This window comes from Nicotiana tomentosiformis, chromosome 7 (genome assembly GCF_000390325.3).
Source record: "Nicotiana tomentosiformis chromosome 7, ASM39032v3, whole genome shotgun sequence".
Taxonomy (NCBI): domain Eukaryota; kingdom Viridiplantae; phylum Streptophyta; class Magnoliopsida; order Solanales; family Solanaceae; genus Nicotiana; species Nicotiana tomentosiformis.
The window spans coordinates 12024164-12045249 of NC_090818.1; the positions used below are offsets into that span (position 1 = coordinate 12024164).

The 21086-nt window shown below is 37.8% G+C and overlaps 2 protein-coding genes across 3 annotated transcripts; both read right to left on the reverse strand.

Annotated features, from left to right (window-relative positions):
* Window positions 1–4294: 4294 nt before the first annotated feature.
* On the reverse strand, window positions 4295–18215 carry LOC104089533 (CSC1-like protein At3g21620). 2 transcript variants are annotated; one of them, XM_009594460.4, is made up of 12 exons: window positions 17958–18215; window positions 15427–15761; window positions 14327–14473; window positions 9227–9362; window positions 8538–8639; window positions 7842–7961; window positions 7647–7727; window positions 6896–7236; window positions 6505–6750; window positions 5955–6279; window positions 5042–5275; window positions 4295–4934 (listed from the first exon to the last, which is right to left on the reverse strand). In XM_009594460.4, the coding sequence occupies exons 2-12, from the start codon at window positions 15738–15740 to the stop codon at window positions 4674–4676; spliced, it is 2307 nt and encodes a 768-aa protein (XP_009592755.1). In that variant the 5' UTR covers window positions 15741–15761; window positions 17958–18215; the 3' UTR covers window positions 4295–4673. The 2 variants fall into 2 exon arrangements, with proteins under 2 accessions (XP_009592755.1, XP_009592756.1); XM_009594461.4 differs by having other exon boundaries at window positions 17925–18215.
* Window positions 18216–19719: 1504 nt separating this feature from the next.
* Window positions 19720–20070, reverse strand: LOC138895249 (uncharacterized). Its single transcript, XM_070179921.1, has one exon. It carries the CDS (start codon window positions 20068–20070, stop codon window positions 19720–19722), a length of 351 nt encoding a protein of 116 aa, XP_070036022.1.
* Window positions 20071–21086: the final 1016 nt, after the last annotated feature.

Consider the following 21086-nt stretch of genomic DNA (forward strand, 5'->3'; position numbering starts at 1 on the left):
GAGATTTTCTTTATTATCTTCAGACTTTTGTATAGAGCTACATAGATTATAGCAGCTTGTGACTTAGTGATATTCCGGGTCTTGGAAAATTATTTTGTATATGTCGAGTGGTACTACTCTTGGCTATTCACAATATACTGTTTATCTTTAAAATGTTGTGTTTTCTTTATATATATTTTTGTAATATTAGGCTTACCTAGTCGTAAAGACTAGGTGCCATCACGACCCCTTACGGAGGGATAGTTTGGGTCGTGACAACATCAATCCCTGTTTGATCTTGGTTCACGATAGATATCTCTCTTGACTCTGTCGAGGGTTCTGACGGGATAAACAGACTCTGAAGGGGCCCCGAGTTGGTCATCTTCGACTTTGATTTTTGATTTATATCGGTTATATACATCGGCCTAGGTAACAGCAGGGTATTCTATCAAATTCTGCTTCAGTTACTGTGAAGCCACCGAGCTTCGAATATTGAGTCCCTGAGTGAAAGCTTGAACAACCCAATCATCAGCGACTGGCGGCAGATCCATTCGTTCCATTTGAAAACAGGACACGAATTCCCTGAGCATCTCGTTATCCTTATGTTTGACTTTGAAAAGGTCTGATTTCCTTGTTTCGGACTTGATGGCACCAGCATGTGCTTTTACGAAAGAATCTGCAAGCATAGCAAATGAGTCAATAGAATTAGGAGGTAAGTTGTGATACCATATCATAGCTCCCTTTGACAGGGTCTCCCCAATTTTTTTCAGTAGAACAGACTCGATCTCGTCGTCTTCCAAGTTGTTCCCTTTGATGGCACATGTGTAAGAGGTTACATGCTCGTTTGGATCAGTCGTTCCGTTATACTTAGGTATTTCAGGCATACGGAATTTTTTGTGGATCGGCTTTGGAGCCGCGCTCGGAGGAAAAGGTTTTTGCACGAACTTCCTGGAATCCAGTCCTTTCAATATCGGAGGTGCTCCTGGGATTTGATCTACCCTAAAATTGTAGGTTTCTACCTTTTTGTTGTTCGCTTTGATTTTCTTTTTCTCTTATTCTATCCGCTTTGTCAGCTACTCGAGCATCTTTATAATCTCGGGGTTAGTACCCGAATCTTGTTCACTTGACCTTACTACGACCGGTTCATTTCTACGGGTGACTTCACGGGGCGGATCGGGTCCAACCCTGCTCGGTGCCTGGCTTTGGATCTGCAACTGAGCTATCGCCACTTGTTAAGCTTGCAGCATTTCGAAGATCATTCGTAGGCTGATCCCGTCTTCTTCATTATTTTGTGTGTTTCGAGCTGCCGATCGAGCCCCACCATGGACGCTATTTTCGGGGTCGGTAGGCAAGTTTGCGTCGATAGCCATACGTGAATTAACATCAATCGGATCTGCGAGCGGAATTCCAACGGCATCAGCGGGTGGCCCTACGTTACCGGACGCCATGTTGTTATTCTCACCCTGATGACCGGACTCGTTGTCGATATGTAGGGGTGCTAATTGGGAGTTTGATATTTTTAGCCTGAAATCAAAGACACTTCAAAGAGAAAGTGTAAAGTAGTGTGTGTTATGGGGATTTGTATCAAAAAATCATTATTATCCTTAGCCCCACGGTGGGTGCCAAACTGTTTAACGTCAAAATCGGATAACAATTGAATTTGTTAGTGGTTTAAAGATATGCAGATTAACTTGATACAAAGCGATAAATTAGATTGCAATAGCGATAAATTAACTGCAAACCATACGAATTGGATGATTTTAGCTTAAGAAAGCCAGCTACCCTTGAGTTGAATGTACTTTTATTGACACAAAGATATCAGAGAGTAAGAACTTAGAGAATGTATTGCTTATCAGTGTATATTACAATATCTCTCATGAATTGTTAAGTTTCCTTTATATATTAGGGGAGACCTACCTTTTAAGATATTATCTTATTGTTCTATAAAAGGCAAAAATCCATGATTTGATGACCGTCGGTCCCTTTTTGACTCGTTTCGTGATTCCTGCCATAATGATTGGTTAATGGCGAGAATTAGGGACTCTTGTCGGTTTCGTTGGCAAAACTTTCTTCGAGACCGTTAGAAACAGGACCGGTTACGCCTTCGGTAAACTCGAGGGCAAATCTGATGGTTTCGATGGCTAACTTTGACAATGCTTTAGGTTCGATTATAATCACAATGTGCCGATCTTGACTGATGGTGTTAGACGTCAGATCGATCTTCGAGCTCAACTTCACCCAATCACAGATATTTTGACCCTGGCCTAATCAAGGAGTTCGGAAGCTCGATCGAATATCGAGCTCGGTTTTACCCGTATACATAAATACTTCCAATTCACATGATCATATGATTTCTCAATATCTACCTTGCATAATATTCCTGGAGTGTTCCCCTTCATTCTAGTATCTACACATTCGTTTGCTATCAATGATGCATCCATAATTTGTCTACCCTTGATGAAAGCCATTTGTTGTTTATCCACCAGCTTACTAACCACCACCTTCAATCTTTCTGCTAGCACCTGGGATAAAATTTTATAGACTTCCCCTATCAAGCTGATAGGTCTAAAATCCCTCAGTTCTACTGCTCCTACTTTCTTAGGAATCAGAGCTACATATGTAGCATTGAAGCTTTTCTCGAAGAACTCTTGAGAATGAAATTTTTCCATGTTTTTCATAATGTCCTCCTTCAGAAAGCCCCAACAAGTTTGAAAAAACCCCATAGAATATCCTTCTGGTCCAGGTGCTTTATCAATGACACACAATTTTATATAATCTAGCACTTGTTCTTCAAAACTTCTCTCCATCCAACCATGTTCCTCTGTATTGATTGAAGGTCCATTTGGCAAAATGAAGTCAGGCCTATATTCTTCTGTCTCAGCATACAATTTCTGATAGAAGTCCAGAACTTCTCTCTTTATACCATCAACATTAGTAATTACATGCCCGTTTACTGCTAGCTTGTCAATGGAGTTAAATCTTTTGTGAGCATTTGCCATTCTGTGAAAGAACTTTGTGTTTCTATCCCCCTGTTTTAACCACAAGGCTCTAGATCTTTGTCTCCATACTATCTCTTCATTCTTTGCAATTTCCTCAAAATCCATTGATAAATTTGCCTTAATGATCAATTCATCATCAGTGAGACACCTCTGCTCCTGTATTTTGTCAAGCTCAGAAATATGACCAAGTATTTCTATTTTTTTGTTCCCCAGATTTCCATAATTGGCCTTATTCCATTCCTTCAATTTTCCCTTTTAACAGTTTCAGTTTAGTAGCTAAAATATAGTCTGGTCTACCTCTAACCACAAAAGAAGACCACCACCCTTTTACTAAATCTGAGAAACCTTCTACCTCAAGCCACCAATTCTCAAATTTGAAATATGATTTTGACCATTCCCCATTCTCCACAAGTGAGCTGAATTGGACTGTGATCTGCTACCATTCTAGGAAGGAGGGATTGTTTAATGCTTCTGAACTCTTCATCCCACTCAGTGAAAAAAAGAAACCTATCAATTCTTGAAGCACTGAGTTGATTGTTTAATTCCCTTTATCTTACTGTTGATTCGTTTTGTTTAAATTTCTTTATCTTGTTTAATTCGTTTGAATTTATTTTGATTAGTGATACACAGCTGGTAAATTACTCCTATTGACAACATTGATATATGCAGTTTTTGATATCCCTATTATTTTATGCACTGGAAAAAGGTAATACAGTATTACCTATGAAACTGGAATAAAACTTATCTTGGCACCTATTTGTTTTTCTCATTTGTGATAATTAATGATTTAACTTTTTACCTCTCGTTCTTTTACTAGTTAGCAAAAACTTTTTCATTAGAAGATATATTCCTATTAGGAGAAGTATTTTTGCAACATTCAAAATAATCAAATAGGAGGAAGTTCCACTAATTTAATCTACGTGGGATAATCTTTTCTGAGACCTAGGACATGTAATTGGTTCATTCAGCCCGTCAATGAGGAATATTTAGGAGTGCATAGGCAAAATAAGGATCATTTCCTAGTAAAATTGCAGTATGGTAAATCAAGACTCTTCTTTCTTGGGATCCCTCTGTCTTTGTTAGTGCCAAATTGATTAGGAAATCCTCTGGAAAACTGAAAATTTCTGCTATAGATGCCAAGGCTTTCACGAGCCATTTCCTGTGAAAAGTGCAGTAAACCTTATTCTTCATTTCTCTTTAATTTAAAATTTCTACTATATCCCATCTTTACTTTTCTTGGGCTGCAGTAGTTTTCAATGACAGCAATGGCAAAGGAAAAAAAAAAGAGCCTTAGACAAAAGTGCAAAATGCCAACAAAAGAAGAAATGACCATTTCCTTTCATAGTCATGAGAAACTTGGAAGTAAAAATATCCTCTCTCCCCCTTAAAATAGAGTTGTCTTCATCTAAAAGGTTTTTGATTTACATGGCAAGGTTTTTATGCCATCTTTTTACCAGCTGATTGTAGACAGGAAATGAGAACAACTTCCAATTAAAGTAATAGAGAACCAAGATGGTTATGTACAAGACTAAACACAACTCTATAACCTTGAAACATGCAGGCCAAACAGATTTCTGCCTGCTCACAAAAACTTGCATGCTTCGACTAAGAATATACTTTGGCCAAGCTACTCTCTTCAAGTTGGCTTTATCTGTGATGATGCTCACTGTATGCTTATAAATCAGAGGCTTCTAGCTATACTCGCGTATTTGCATCAAAATCGGATAATAATGGAGGAGATGAACCACTCCTTTTGCTTGGCAATGGAGTGTTGAAACGAGATTGGCGTTTTGTTGGGACGAGTGAAGGTTCCAGCTCCCCATCTTTGCTGGCTGCATCACTCTCAATATCTTCTTCGCCTTTGAAAACAGGGTGGATATAAGCATCCTGAAGGTACTCTTTCAAGTTGAAATTTGGCTCCCTTGTACGTTCTAGCGTATCTTTCATCACTGCTTCCTGATATTGATTAAGAAAAGGATGCCAAAGAAAAATCACCAACTCCCTCAAGTTGGCCATAAATCATAAAAGGGAAAAGGAAAAAGCAATAGACAAAGCTGCAATACCTGCAATGGATATCTGACAAAAGCTGGCTCATAACGACCTTTGCAGAACAAATGGAACCATATGGTTAGTACAGGGAGTGTAATAAGCAGTGGAGTTGAATGAGAAGCTCCCTTTGTACTTAACAGTCCCATTAGAAGCAATTGAGAGACTATGAGCGCGGTTATGATGCGACCATGCACATCAGGCCAGAATGCTGCTGCACTTTCATACTCCTGGTTATAGACATTTATAATCTACAGGTAAAACAAAAACATTATAAATCAGGTTTCCGAATGTCCACATAGAATTGCAAATATTGTTTCGACTGTGAACATAAATTAGGGGAAGCAAACACAAAATGGCCGCATTGTTGTGCTATATAGATGCCTGACATGCTATACTGTTAACCAAGAAACAAAAATGAAATGAATGAAAACAGAGGGAGCTGATCACGCCATAAATTGAGTCCAATTAGAAGCCTCAAGACAGAGGCAAATGTACTTCAAAATTATCATCTTTCAAATTTCAGTCAAAAGGATAAAGAGCATACAGAAGGAGGAGGCAGGATTTGAAGCTTATGGGTTCAAGATTCTAGCACTTTTTTGTTGATGGAGTTTAAATTAATAATTTATACATATTAAATAGATTTTTAAGATAACTACAAAATTTGGACCAAAGTTACTGAGTTCGGCCGAACCCGAATCTCGCTCTCTAGCTCCGTCCCTGACAACATACAGATGCACATAAAGTCATGCATAATGTGCACCTAGAAGAAGTACCATGCCAAAATACAGGCAGAACTGTGACTAACAAAATACAAAAAACAGTAATTTATGAAGTTCTTGAATTGATTTTTATTCCACTTGAAGAAATCCTTTTGAAAAAATAAACTTATCAAATGAAAGATTTTTTCAAAAATTAATTAAGCTTTACCTGATGCCGATATACAACATACGCCAGGCCGAAAAATACTATGATGAAAGGGAGTAGGATCGGTGACACAACAGCATAAACAAGGCCAAGTAAGAAATAGAGCTGTATCTGAGGTTCACCAGTGTTGAACCCGAGACTTCCTGGATCCATTGCCTCTTCTCTGTCCTTCTCAGTCTTCACCAAAAAGAAGTTTTTCAAGTGAAAGAATATCAATGGCTTCAATCTAAGTATCTCTCCAGCAACTCCTGCCCACCCATCCACCATTATGTAAGTTATGAAGAAGGTTGCCTTCATTGGAATGGATACACCAACTGTCTTCGGTATTCTGCGTCAGAAATCACTCAACCTTTTATTCGTATAATCTTTATAATCAGCAAGCAAAACAGCGTGGAACATTTCCCCTGGCATTGAGATTAGAGAGTATAACAAACAGAGGCATGGGATTGACAAATGAAATAGCAGCTGTATCTAGAAGTCAATTTAAGAAGTAACATGCTGGAATGAGACATTCTGCATTAGAGAATTAGAGATGAAGTTCTTGAGGACATACTCGTTTGCTGACTGATGCATGAAATTATTTAGCTGCTGAAATGCCGTCCCAGTAATGATGCTTCCAAGAAACACATTAACAAACTGAAAAATATAATATCTTGTTGCGGATCTCCTCTCAAGAGCCGATATGGAGCTAAATCCTTCAAATTTTGACATCAGCATCAATATTGAAGGGAGGAAGATGAGGAAAATCTTCAACGCAATTCCAGGGAGGAACCCTTGGATGAAGGATTTTACAGCTTTACTGCATGGAAAAGCATCATTTAGTATAAACACAGGCAATAGTACATTACCTTCTATGTTTTCCACGGCTGCTATTCAAAAACTATATAAGTTAAGTTGTCTGAAATGAGCTAGAGAGGAAACAGTGCGAAGAAGAAGAGACTCACGCTTCAATCAATGATTTCAAGAAAGGTAATGCTTTCTCTATTCCCTCAATATTAGCAAGGGACTGTACAAATGCAATGGGAATCATGAAAAAGAAGGTAAGGAAGAAAAATGCCACAGCAACAATAAGCCTCCTGATTGACAGTGAAACATAAGGAATTGCCAAATTATCCCAGTAGACGTCACGAGGTTCCGGAGCCCACTCAGTTAACCACAGTGTTGGATTTCTGGCTTGTTGTGTTTGTGCACAAACAGCAGCTCCCCATCTTGTTCTGAAGGAAACAAATGCCGCCGGCATAATAGATTTGGAGCTCCCAATAATATTCGTTCTCTCATCAGATATCTGATATATACACAAACCAAAGTGGTGATGCATGAGGACCGTTATAAGGAATTTTACAAAATCATCATTAATTACTGACACCTGAGGATGTAGCTATCACTATGTTACTTTCAGTGGAACATTTCCCAAATTAACTAAAATGCCAAAGAACTCTCCCTATAAGGTGACATTCAACCAACTCAACTGATTTACCTCATATTTTCATAGTCGATCTGTCTTGATCACAAATTTCTAATAATCCTTTTTAAGGTTTAGAATTCCCCAATATAAGAAGGGCAGAAGCATTAAGCATAAGAATGCAAAAAAAAAAAAAAAAAAGATACTGGTCCTCCCAATACAGTTAAATATATTACAAAGTTGCAGTACGCAAAAAACTCAACCATGTAAAAAATAATATTGTTGGTACTTACTTCTTTTGACAGCTTTTCAATTTCAGAAGTATAGTAATCAATTGCATCAACGGTCTTGCCGAATAAGCCAAGAAAACCAGTCTGCTTAATAGAAAAGAATTCCTCATTGGGCGTTAGTACTGGGATGTGAGAAACAGACATTTCTCCTCAAGATAACTAGCTAATACCAGAGCAAAAATAAACTATAAATAATACCTTTAATGTGGGCCTTTTGGACTGATTTCTAGTATACTTGAGTTGATAATAATCAAGCCAATTCTGCTTTTTCTTCTTCTCATTGACTAGCGTTGTTAACTTGTTGGCATTGTATACAACCTACACATTTATTAAGGGGAAAGAAAATCATCATAGACTGACTCCTCCTGCCATATTGGTGTTAGAAGCTGCATGTCTAATAAACAAGGTAACTAGTGCAGAAATTCGAATGTAAAGGTAAACGGAAAAATCTCTATATTTTATTTCCAGATAAATATGACTACCTCATCTCAGACCAATATTTTACTAAATAAAACTAAAAAGTAGCAGAAGTTCACTATCTTTTTCACTGGTATATAAATCTCTAATAGGACTCGAAAACAAGAGATGACATATATTGTGCGCGCAATAGACAACATATTCTCTAAGTATCAGATAAACTAATAGGTATCAGCTACTAAATATGGTAAACTCATGTTCTGCCTTGCCTACATTGAACTGTCAATAACACCTTGTTCTTCACCTTCTAATTCATGCTATTGTATTCCTTCATCCATATTGATTATTCAATATGTTAAGAGCTAACACTACAGAGTCCTTTAGAGGTCAGTATGATAGCAAAAGAGAGAAAATTATGCATCAACTTTGGCAGACAGCAAATGTTTTAAATGAGAAGGTAGGTGTTCGAATTTCGACCTGATTAGTTAAATAATGATCTTGATGGTTGACCATGAAAAAGTGCTCCACTAGCTCACTCACTGATTCATCAGGATCTGGTGGCACATTTCGGACAAGTACCTGGGCACGACATAGTAATCGTCAAAAACATGCATAAGTCACACTAGGCATCACTTTACCACATTTAGTTAATTGTTGTATAGCATATGATATCGGACAAGAGAGTAGAATGAGAAGAAATTGAAGGCCGCAATTGTTGCAAGGTTAAGGTTTAACCCAAAAAAAGAAAAGAAAAGAAGAAAAAAAGAAATGAAAGGAAAAGAAAAGAACACTAATTAGGTTATTCTAATGTCTCTCTAATAAGGTGGTTATTATTGACAAAGGGAGACGACTGATGGCCTTGAAAGACAAATTAACACCAAGCATAATATTAATTTACAGCTTCAAACTGACCCAGAATAAGTCGAATTCTAAGATGGGATATGCTGAAGTTAAGTAACCTTTTGCATCTAACTGTGACCAAGTTATCCAAGTCCCAAGATCAATATTAAGTTTTCGCTAACAAAGACACAATTATCTTAAAAATTTTGAAGTATGTACTTTTCTCTTGCTATAAAGTAAATTGATAGCCAAAGTAGGCCTAAGAGAAAGAAAATATCTTACTACTACAAAGATAGGCATCATAATATATTAACTAGGGTTCTTACTGTAAATTGATCTGGTCGTCGACGTTCTGATGCAAGAAAATGCAACCTCATCGATGCAATTATCTCATACTCCCTTTTCAGCACATAGCAAGTCCAGAAAGTAAAGATGTAAGCCATTACCAGATGGGTCCAGAATCTGCAAGTAGATGTTCAAATACTTAAACACTAGAAAGTTATTCACAGGATAACAGCACCACAAGTCATAAAGAAACCACCTACACCACTTCCCCAAAAACATGCATGTAGAAGTCTAATGTCCTTAATTGTGTACCTAATAGTTGAAAGATATTTAACATGTCATCATTGTGTTTTATTGTTAGTAAATCTTTAGTTCCTCTATATTGACTCCCAGAACATGAAACCTTATTTTATGCATAACGGAGAATCCGACAATGGGCAATTATACTGTTAAAACAGCAAACTGTCAACTTGTAACTTTAATTCCTATATTTAAAGGCTCAGTGGGACTTAAACTTTTTCTTTCTCCTTTTCTCTATTAAGACTTAAAACTTGTTTTTCTCGTGTGTCTTAATATGTGTTAGTTAACAGATATGTACATAATGTAGTCTTGTCCCACATTGGAATAGGAGTAATATGTCCTTGTAGAGTATAACTATAAATAAGGACGTCTTGTATTGTATTGAGTATCAAATATCAATAATATATTTTCTCCCGTGCTTTCTCACATGATATCAGAGCATTAGTGAGAAACCTGTCGCTGTGCATCATTCCAGCGACTTCCGGGAAGAAAGACCTCTTCGCCGTGCAATTTTCCGGCGACTTAGAAGGTTGTCCGTAAGCAAATCACTTTCTGTTGGTACTGTGCAAAAAACCAATACCGCCACTAGACTCCTCAGGCTCCGGCGACCAAACCCCAGACAACCCCACCGGAAAACACACGTCCACGCGCCCTCACGCGCCGGAAAAGTTGGAAAACACACGTCCACACGCCCTCACGCGCCGGAAAAGGAAGAAATTTTCCGGCAAGATCTGACCACGCGCAGGTGCGTGAGCTCTGTTTCGGCCAGATTTTGAGAAAGTTCCAGTTGAACAGTCGGATCGCCTGGTAATTCCGATCCTACCCTTACTCTTTTCATTTCATTCCAACTACTTTGAGTTTTTTCCGGCAGCTACAATAAGATTCCGACGACTACAGTATTCCCTTATTTTGTTTCAGTGTTTCCTTACTCTGTTTCAGTGGATTACAGTTGATTCTTCTCTTATTTGGTAATAATTTGCAACGATGTCTTTGGGATTTGATGTTTTTGGGTCTAGAAACATGAGTTCTTGAAGCTCTAGTGTTATGATTACCTCGGAACCTATAATGGGAAGTTCAAACTATTTAGCTTGGGCTTCATCTGTCGAGTTATGGTGTAAAGGTCAAGGTGTTCAAGATCATCTAATCAAACGGTCTAGCGAAGGAGATGAAAAGGCGATAGCACTTTGGGCAAAGATCAATGCTCAGTTATGTAGCATTTTGTGGCGATCTATTGATTCCAAGTTGATGCCCTTGTTTCGTTCATTCCAGACATGTTATTTGGTTTGGGCAAAGGCTCGTACCTTATACACTAATGACATATCCCGCTGCTATGATGTGATATCGCGGATGATAGACTTAAAGAAGCAGGAATTAGATATGTCTACTTACTTGGGTCAAGTACAGGCAGTCATGGAGAAATTGAGAAGTTGATGCCAGTTTCTGCTAGTGTTGAAAAACAACAAGAGCATCGACAGAAGATGTTTCTAGTTCTTACCCTCGCTGCACTTCCTAATGATCTTGATTCAGTACGCGACCAGATTTTGGCTAGTCTGACTGTCCCCACAGTTAATGAATTATTCTCTCGATTACTCCGCCTTGCTGTAGGACCAAGTCACTTAGTGATCTCATCACAAATACTTGATTCCTCTGTTCTCGAATCCCAGACAGTGGATGTTCGGGCGTCTCAAACTATGGAGAATAGACGAGGAGGAGGTCGTTTTGGAAGATCTAGACCCAAGTGTTCTTATTGTCACAAACTTGGACACACTCGTGAAATGTGCCATTCCTTACATGGTGTTTCCCAGTCTAGTACTCTTGGACCATGGGTCATGGGCTAAGGCACTTCTGATCACATCTCTGGTAATATATCACTTTTGTCGAATATTGTATATTCACAGTCTCTTCCCACTGTTACTTTAGCCAATGGATGTCAAACTAAGGCAAAAGAAGTTGGACAAGCTAATCCCTTATCTTCTATCACCCTAGATTCCGTTCTTTATGTCCCTGGCTGTTCTTTTAGTCTTGCATCTGTTAGTTTACTATACCGATATACCAGTCTACACAATGTCCCTTCTACCACCATGATATATCTGAGGTCTTACCTATACCGACCTTTGAGGAGTCTACTATAGCTCCTCATCCACTTTCGACCACAGAAGTTTCACCCATACCAACCGTTGAGGAGTCTAGTGTTGTTCCTCCTAGATCCCCAGCCACAGGAACACCACTCTTGACTTATCATCGTCGTCCGCACCCTACATCAGGCCCCACTGGTTCTCGTCCTGCGACTGACCCTGCTCCTACTGCGGACTTGTCTCTTCCTAGTACACTGATTGCACTTCGGAAAGGTATACGGACCACACTTAATCCTAATCCCTATTATGTCGGTTTAAGTTATCATCGTTTGTCATCTCCCCATTACGCTTTTATATCTTCTTTGTCCTCGGTTTCCATCCCCAAGTCTACAGGTGAAGCGTTGTCTCATCCAGGATGGCGACAGGCTATGAGTGACGAGATGTCTGTTTTACATACAAGTGGTACTTGGGAGCTTGTTCCTTTTTCCTTCAGGTAAATCTACTGTTGGTTGTCATTGGGTTTATGCAGTCAAAGTTGGTCCCGATGGCCAGGTTGATCGATTTAAGGCCCGTCATGTTGCCAAAGGATATACTCAGATATTTGGGCTCGATTACAGTGATACCTTCTCTCCCGTGGCTAAAGTCGCATCAGTCCACCTTTTTCTATCCATGGCTGCGGTTCGTCATTTGCCTCTCTATCAGCTGGACATTAAGAATGCTTTTTCTTTATGGTGATCTTGAGGATGAGGTTTATATGGAGCAACCACCTAGTTTTGTTGCTCAGGGGAGTCTCGTGACCTTGTATGTCGCTTGCGTCGGTCACTTTATGGTCTGAAGCAGTCTCCTCGAGCCTGGTTTGGTAAGTTCAGCACGGTTATCCAGGAGTTTGGCATGACTCGTAGTGAAGCTAATAACTCTGTGTTTTATCGGCACTCTACTTCAAGTCTCTGTATTTATCTGGTAGTCTATATTGATGATATTGTTATTATTGGCAATGATCAGGATGGTATTATCAATCTGAAGCAGCATCTCTTCCAGCACTTTCAAACTAAGGATCTAGGCAAATTGAAGTACTTTATAGGTATTGAAGTTGCTCACTCTAGCTCAGGTATTGTTATTTCTCAAAGAAAATATGCCTTAGACATTCTTGAGGAGACAGGGATGATAGGTTGCAAACCTGTTGACACTCCGGTGGATCCGAATTCTAAGCTTCTGCCAGGACAGGGGGAGCCGCTTAGCAATCGTGCAAGTTATAGGCAGCTATTTGGTAAGTTAAATTATCTCACAGTGACTAGACCCGACATTTCTTATCATATAAGTCAGTTTATGAATTCTCCCTTTGATAGTCATTGGGATGCAGTTGTCCGCATTATTCGGTATATAAAATCGGCTCCAGGCAAAGGGTTACTGTTTGAGAATCGAGGTCATGAACAGATCGTTGGATACTCAGATGCTGATTGGGCAGGATCACCTTCTGATAGACGTTCTAAGTCTGGATATTGTGTTTTTGTAGGAGAAAATTTGGTGTCTTGGAATAGCAAGAAACAGAATGTAATTGCTCGGTCTAGTGCAGAAGCAGAATATCAAGCAATGGCTATGGCAACATGTGAGCTAGTCTGGACCAAACAATTGCTCAAGGAATTGAAATTTGGTGAAATCAGTCGGATGAAACTTGTGTGCGATAATCAAGCCAGTCGCCTTCATATTGCATCAAATCCAGTGTTCCATGAGAGAACTAAACACATTGAGATTGATTGTCACTTCGTCAGAGAAATGATACTTTCAGGAGAGATTGCTACAAAGTTTGTGAGGTCGAATGATCAACTTACAGATATTTTCACCAAGTCCCTCACTAGTCCTCGTATTGGTTATATATGTAACAAACTCGGTACATATGATTTGTATGCACCGGCTTGAGGGGGAGTGTTAGTTTACAGATATGTACATAATGTAGTCTTGTCCCACATTGGAATATGAGTAATATGTCCTTGTAGAGTATAGCTATAAATAAGGACCTCTTGTATTGTATTGAGTATCGAATATCAATAATATATTTTCTCTCGTGCTTTCTCACAATATAAAAATCAATATTGGATTACTTTCTCTCTTTCCGCATTCAATAATTTCGGCAAGCATGATATGTCCAATAGTTTTTAGTTAGAACAGAAGTTGATCAATATATAATGTACATAATGAACTGTTGACCAATTAAACTACCCAGACTAGTCATTTTGCGGCCATCTGTAGTGAGATGTCTTAAAGAGCTTTTGATGCACACAGAAGGAATCTCATTTTGGTAAGACACTTTGATATCTCCTTACGTGCATAAATTATGTAGGCACTCTACTTTATTCAAATACAATATGTTAAATATGGCAGGCTTTATATGCTACGATTTCTTTTCTTCTTTTACAGTGTGCTGCCATGTCATGGGGTTTCTCAGCTCGTATATTTGATTCGTTTTGGAATTTTAAAGTAAATTCTCTATGAAATTCCCTTCAAATTACATTTATTAGAAGATTAACATACTTTGAATACTTACAGTGGGACCAAGCAATCAGGAGCTTCTAATTTTTAAGGACTTGACAAGTATCAAAGAGACTTAAGGACATTGGTATCTTAAAAAGGAGCACATGACATAAGTGAAACCAGGAACATCTTTAGAATTGTCAAAGAAAACTAATGGAAAAGTTAAAAGGAAAAAAAAGGCCTATCAATTTCAGAAAGAACAATTGCAATCTATACAGCAATGAATATTTTGCTTACCTCTGTGATCCCAGAGGAATATTTGAAATTGAAAGCTTGTCTAAGTCACTGTAAGTCAAATTAGAATGCTCCAATGTACGATTGGTCCAATTAACCGGAACCATGACTGAGAAAGCAATAAAAGCAATTGGGACAAATATTTTAAGCCTGCATTGAACCAAAAGGAATGTACAATGAAAAGCGGAGTGGGGAAGGAACAAACAACTACTCATTAAGCTATTAAAGACAATATATTCTGGCTTTCATAAGCCCTGGGATTATTGATATTAAGTATGCTAGAAACAGAGATAAGAGACAGAAGCCACTGGTTATCCAAAAAGATTCTGATATGGTTCCTAAAAAGTTAACAATAGCCACATCATTAGGCAGGATTCCCAATGCCAAAAGAAAAACTGTTATGCTAATTTGAATTAATTATCTACTCATATTGTTTATTGGAAGTACATTTATCAGCAATAGATTACATCATTACTCACTCTTCGAGGTATGATATGATTAGCCACGCAATATTTTAGTTGCTCATATTGATGTGTGCTAAAGATTTTCATTCAAAATAGAAAACTATTACATCTTTCAAGTGTTCTAAGTGCTTGAGGTCTATTTTCAAGATGATTATCATCATAAAAAGAGTTAAAGGCCATATAGCAATTTCTTGAAAAAATAGGTTAGCTTTTAAATATTTCTGTGACCAAAGAAAAATGTCGAAACAAATGGAGGGATAGGCAAAGCTGTTATCTGGCATAAGAAAACATATTTAAGGATTTTCCAAATAGACATGGAATATAGAAAGCAACTATAAGCTAGTCACAAGGTATCTAAAAACTTGAAACATGGTAATCATGATTCAAATAAGATTCCAATGTACGGGGGATAATTATAATATACACAATGGTCATAAAACTCAAGTTTCATGAATGATTTTCAATATTATGTGGGTAAAAAGAGGTCCCTGTCTAAAATTTTGGTCATCATATTCCCTAGTGTGTGCTTGCAGTTTGAATCGGTGTCCTGGGCATAATGTGACAAAGATATGCTGCTCCGTAGTTATACCTTAATACAGAAAATGGAAAACAAGAAGTGAAAGTGCCAAGTGAAGATACCCTATCAAATAAATCCTCAAGTAGACAGCAGAGTCCAATCCTGCGTGGTCAATAAGCTCCGGTTCTGGCATTTGCAATGCAGCAGGCATCCAATTCAGAAACTTCAGGTATGCACGGAAATCCAAGTTCACAAACTTGTTGACAATCGTACCCGAGTGCAAAGGACTGCTTCTTAGACCCTTTAGGTACCATTTCGGGAAGTATACCCTATCATTGACAGGTTGTATTCGAAGGATTGCAAATGCAATTAAAAAAATACATGCACTCAGAATGTTAATAGCAGCTGCGACACCTATATCACTCAGACTGGCCATGTTTCTGCTTCAAAGACTTTTCTGCAATATTAGAACTCTTTAGTGAGATAAATATGTCAAGAAGAATCCTATCAGAAACAATATATAACATACATTTGAGTCAAGTTTCAACAATGGGATTAGTACACTACACATTCATGAATGAGAAAACCTTTATGCCAAACAAGAAACTAAGCTATCCCCATGTTAAATTATTGTGGAGGAAAGATTTCATCCCACGTTTTCAATTATGAGATTGGTCTCTAGAGCAAACTATCCCCCTTTACATTGACAACCAAATCAAGATCTCTAAATTGAATCTCAGTAAAATTCTTTGCCAACAACAGATTGAGAAAAATAATAGAGGTGTCAATGGAACCTTGGGAAAAAAGAAAGCGAAAGGAAAGCACAAAACTCATGAATGCACTAAGATAAACCATGAACATAAGCCAAGGAACTCATGGATGAGGCATGAAAAAAACACTGCTCTTAAAAGTAATCACCTTAACAGTCTAGCCAACTAAAGTTATGATCACGTTTATTTATAAAATAGAATTGGATAAGGCTATACTAGCTCCTTTTGCTATCTACTTTTTCACAGCATTCCTTCTTAACCCTCACACTCATAGTATCTGAAAGGAGTGAGTAGTTTGTGTCCGTGTACTCACATTGTATCGTATTTGACGATAATCAACCATACTCCATGTAAATCACATTTCTTGGAACAACTTGTTTAACATTTTTAGCATGATCAAATCCCAAATTTCAAGAATAACATTCTATAATAACTCTCCTCTCTCGAACATTGCAAAATACTTGGTCCTGGATTATGCTAATACATTCGTAGAAAGGGTGTTATCTTCACAGCATTCCTTCTGAAAGGAGTGAGTAGTTTGTGTCCGTGTACTCACATTGTATCGTATTTGACGATAATCAACCATACTCCATGTAAATCAAATTTCTTGGAACAACTTGTTTAACATTTTTAGCATGATCAAATCCCAAATTTCAAGAATAACATTCTATAATAACTCTCCTCTCTCGAACATTGCAAAATACTTGGTCCTGGATTATGCTAATACATTCGTAGAAAGGGTGTTATGGTTGTTCACTCCAAGGAACTAGTGCTAAGCCTTCTGTAAAAATTTACCAAAAGTTCTAAAGAAGAAACACTAAATTCACAACATCTTGAGATCGCAGTCGTTGCAACTACCTGTGCCCCCGGTGGGATCCATCACTGACTTAATTACTACATATAAACATCTAGAGCTGGATCAATTCAAATTGACCCATTTAGGACCTGCTTCATCAATGTCATCTTTTACCCTAAATATAAGGGCCTCTCAACACACTAGTTTGCTTCTCAATAACTCACAGCAGAAATTGCGTGTAAGATGAAGCAGTTCACCACCCAAAGAAATAGCTAAGCAATGAAAATGCCATTCTTATTTCCTTTGTTCATTATCCACTCTTAGCCATGTTTACCTTCATTCTGGAATAATCTGAGGATATCCAACTCAAGTTATCTTCATATAAATTGAAACCTTGTAAATCAACATTCCCCCCCTCATCCATCGAATCCTCGTAAATCAACATCCTATAAGTCATGAATGTAGACTCATTCTCGAGTTACCATCATTTAAATTTAGAACAACACATAATTAAAATGTACCAAATTCCAGAAACCTGAAACTAGCTTTCAACTGTCAATAATTTCAAATTGTTCTATCCAATGAAATTTTCCTACAATTAAATATTAGTTATTCCAAAATAAGACAAAAGACTCCCCGCCAACATATTCTAGGACTAAAAGACCAGGTTTCAATTGACAGTTGACTATTGCCAAAGAAAGATTCCAGCTTCACAGCATTTTGTTTTGCTCCTATATTCTTCTATTACCCCATTGGTACAGAAAATATCTTATAACTGAAAATAATGAACAATTTGTACCAAATAAAAATCTGAAACAAAATCAACTCAATCCCACAGTGTGCAATAATACTGGGTAGGTTGTTGTTTTTGTAAAATCAACCCAATTCTGGAACTACTATAAATGAGCAATATTTTCCATAGCTCCTTAAAAAGATGCAATCTTGGCATTACAACAACACATGAACAAGTTGCAAATTTTCACATATAAATATTTACATATAATGTGGATATAGGACAAGCTAAAAATAACAAAATGAACAAACAGACCATTACCTAAAACTAAGAAAAGGGTGTAGAGATTCGTACTCTGTGACTGATGAAAGTACTTCTTGGACTTGCCAAAGAAGAGAGAATTCTTATCAGAAAATGGAACTGTGAATTAAAGAATTCAAAAGGACAGTTGAATAGAAGATCAACAGGGTCTGTTTTAATAATTAAAGAAAGATGATAAAAGCAGAAACTGACAAAGAGAGGTACATGAAAAAAGAAACATCTGAAAAATGGCTATTATGGGGGGCAAGGTGACTTGAATGTGATCTGTTTTGTAAAGAAAGTATTTTAATGGAATTGTTTAATGTAGTAAGAGGGATTTTCTTGCTTTTATTGGGTTTTGTTACGTTACTTTTTTTCATTTTTTAGTTTCTATAAAATGTTCTAAAGTTAAATGTACCAATGGGACCATGTGCAGTAACGGCTACTTTCATGAATTGCACCAAATTTCTTTCTCTAGCCCTCCCCCAAAGAATAATTAACTTAAATAGGAGCGTTTAAATTTAAAATAGTTGACAAATATATAATATACATATATTTTATGTATAATTATGTATAGTTATTATATAATTTATATATATTTGATAAAAAAATAATAATAATAAATTCGACTAGCTATTTGTGTGAAGATCCTTTAGAAGGAAAAAGGCTTACCTATTTAACTAGTTACAGGTAATCTGTATAATTAGATGTAAATAATTTCAGGAAATTTTGGATCTTTTTTAAAAGAAAAAGGCATTAACTTTTCACAAATCTAGTACATGTATCTATTAATACGAGATTCATTGGAGAGTTACATTGTAATGCGTTACATTTTTAATATCATCATAATTAGGATTACTGTGGTCAAATGGTATTGAAAAGTTTTATTTTAATTTTTTTTTATTAGTAGGGGGTGAGAATTTTCATTGTTGGACATTAGTCATCATTGTTCATGTATGCTTTTTGGTCTATTAAATAGGTAAGCTTTAATGAGTTCGTATTCGCGAAACACGTGTATGTAAATAAGTCATCAGCTATTGTTTGAGTATGCCTATAAATTTACTAAAAGTTGACTTTTTTGTACATGAAATGTTGACTTTATTTTAACTTTAATTTTTTTTGGTCAAAACACTATACCTATATGTGTCCTCTCTAATATTGAAATGTATTGGTAGATGTGATTGTATTGCCGACTCTTTCATGCCTTTGGAAAACTAAATACTAAGTATTAAATCCACTTTTGAACTTCTTACACATGAAAAGAAAGTTTTAAGTGAAAAGATTAATTACTGCCCAACCAAATTTCCGTCAAGTTTTTATTATTTTATCAACTTAACTAGTGAATTTGTCTGTATTTCGTTCGACCCATTAATGAATTTAAAACTACAATAACAACAACAACAAACTCAGTATGTTCCCAACATGTTGGGATCTGGGGAGGGTAGTATGTACGCAGACGTTACCCCTACCTAATGCAGGTAGAGAGGTTGTTTCCAATAGACCCTCGACTCGGAAAGGGTGAAAAGAAGAAGAAGAAAAAGAAGAAAGTAAGAAAGGAAGAGAGAAGAAAAAGAGGGAGATAAAGGATAAGTAGTGTCAAATAATAGTAACAAGGGATACAATACCTAAGGCGAACAAAACCACATAACGCAATAAAAATCTAAGAATATGAAGGGACATGCGTGCTACTAAGACTATCGGTGAGCAACTAAGAAACTACCCACTAACCTTCTACCTTAATCCTCGACTTCCATGCCCTCCTATCAAGGGTCATGTCCTTAGTGAGCTGAAGCAACGTCATGCACTGTCTAATCACCTATCCCCGATACTTCTTAGGCCTACCTGGACCTCTTCTCAAACTCGCCATGGCCAACCTCTCACACCTCCTAATAGGAGCATCAATGCTTCTCTTCTTAACATGTCTGAACCATCTCAGTCTCGACTGTCGCATCTTGTCCTCCACGGAGGCTACTCCCACTCTGTCTCGGATAGCTTCATTCTTAATCTTATCTCTCCTGGTATACTCACACATCCATCTCAACATCCTCATCTCTGCTACTTTCATCTTCTGTACGTGGGAGTTCTTGACTGACCAATACTCAGCCCCATACAGCATAGTTAGTCGAACCACCACTCTATAAAACTTAACCTTAAGTCTTGGCGGCATATTCTTATCACATAAAACACTGGACGCGAGCCTCCATTTCATCTATCCCGCTCCGATGCGATGTGCGACATCTTCGTTAATATTCTCGTTACCTTGGATAATAGACCCGAGATACTTAAAACTAGCTCTTTTGGGGATAACTCGAGCATCAAACTTTGCCTCTATGTTTGTTTCATTGGTGTCGTCACTGAATTTGCACTCCAAGTATTTTGTTTTGGTTCTACTCAACTTGAAACCTTTAGACTCCAAGGTTTGTCTCCAAACCTCCAACCTCGCGTTAACTCCGCTTCGCGTCTCGTCAATCAATACTATATCATCGGCAAATAGCATGCACCAAGGCACCTCCCCTTGGATGAGTCACGACAGTACATCCATCGGCAAGGCAAATAAAAACGGGCTAAGAGACGGTCCCTGGTGCAACCCCATCACAACAGGGAAATGCACCGAGTCACCTCCAACAGTCCTCACCCTAGCACCATCATACATATCACCCTAATGTACGCTACCGGAACGCTACTAGCCTCCAAACACCTCTACAAAATATCTCTCGGAACTTTATTGTACGTTTTCTCAAGGTCAATGAACACCATATGCAAGTCATTCTTCCTCTCCATGTACTGCTCCACTAACTTCCTCACCGGATGAATCGCTTCCGTAGTCGAACGCCCCGGCATGAATCCAAACTGATTCTCGGAAATAGACACGCACTTCCTCACCCTGGCCTCCACCGCCCTCTCCCAAACCCTTATAGTGTGATTCAACAGCTTGATACCCATATAATTATTGCAATTTTGGATATCACCCTTGTTTTTGTACAGCGGAACTATCGTACTCCACCTCCATTCTTCAGGCATCTTCTTCGTCTTGAAAATAACATTAAACAGCACAGTGAACCACTCCAAGCCTGCTCGTCCCGCGCTCTACCAGAATTCTACCGGGATTTCGTTTAGCCCCGTCACTCTACCCCTGCACATCTTACGCATCGCCGCCTCCACCTCCTCTACCTTAATCCTCCT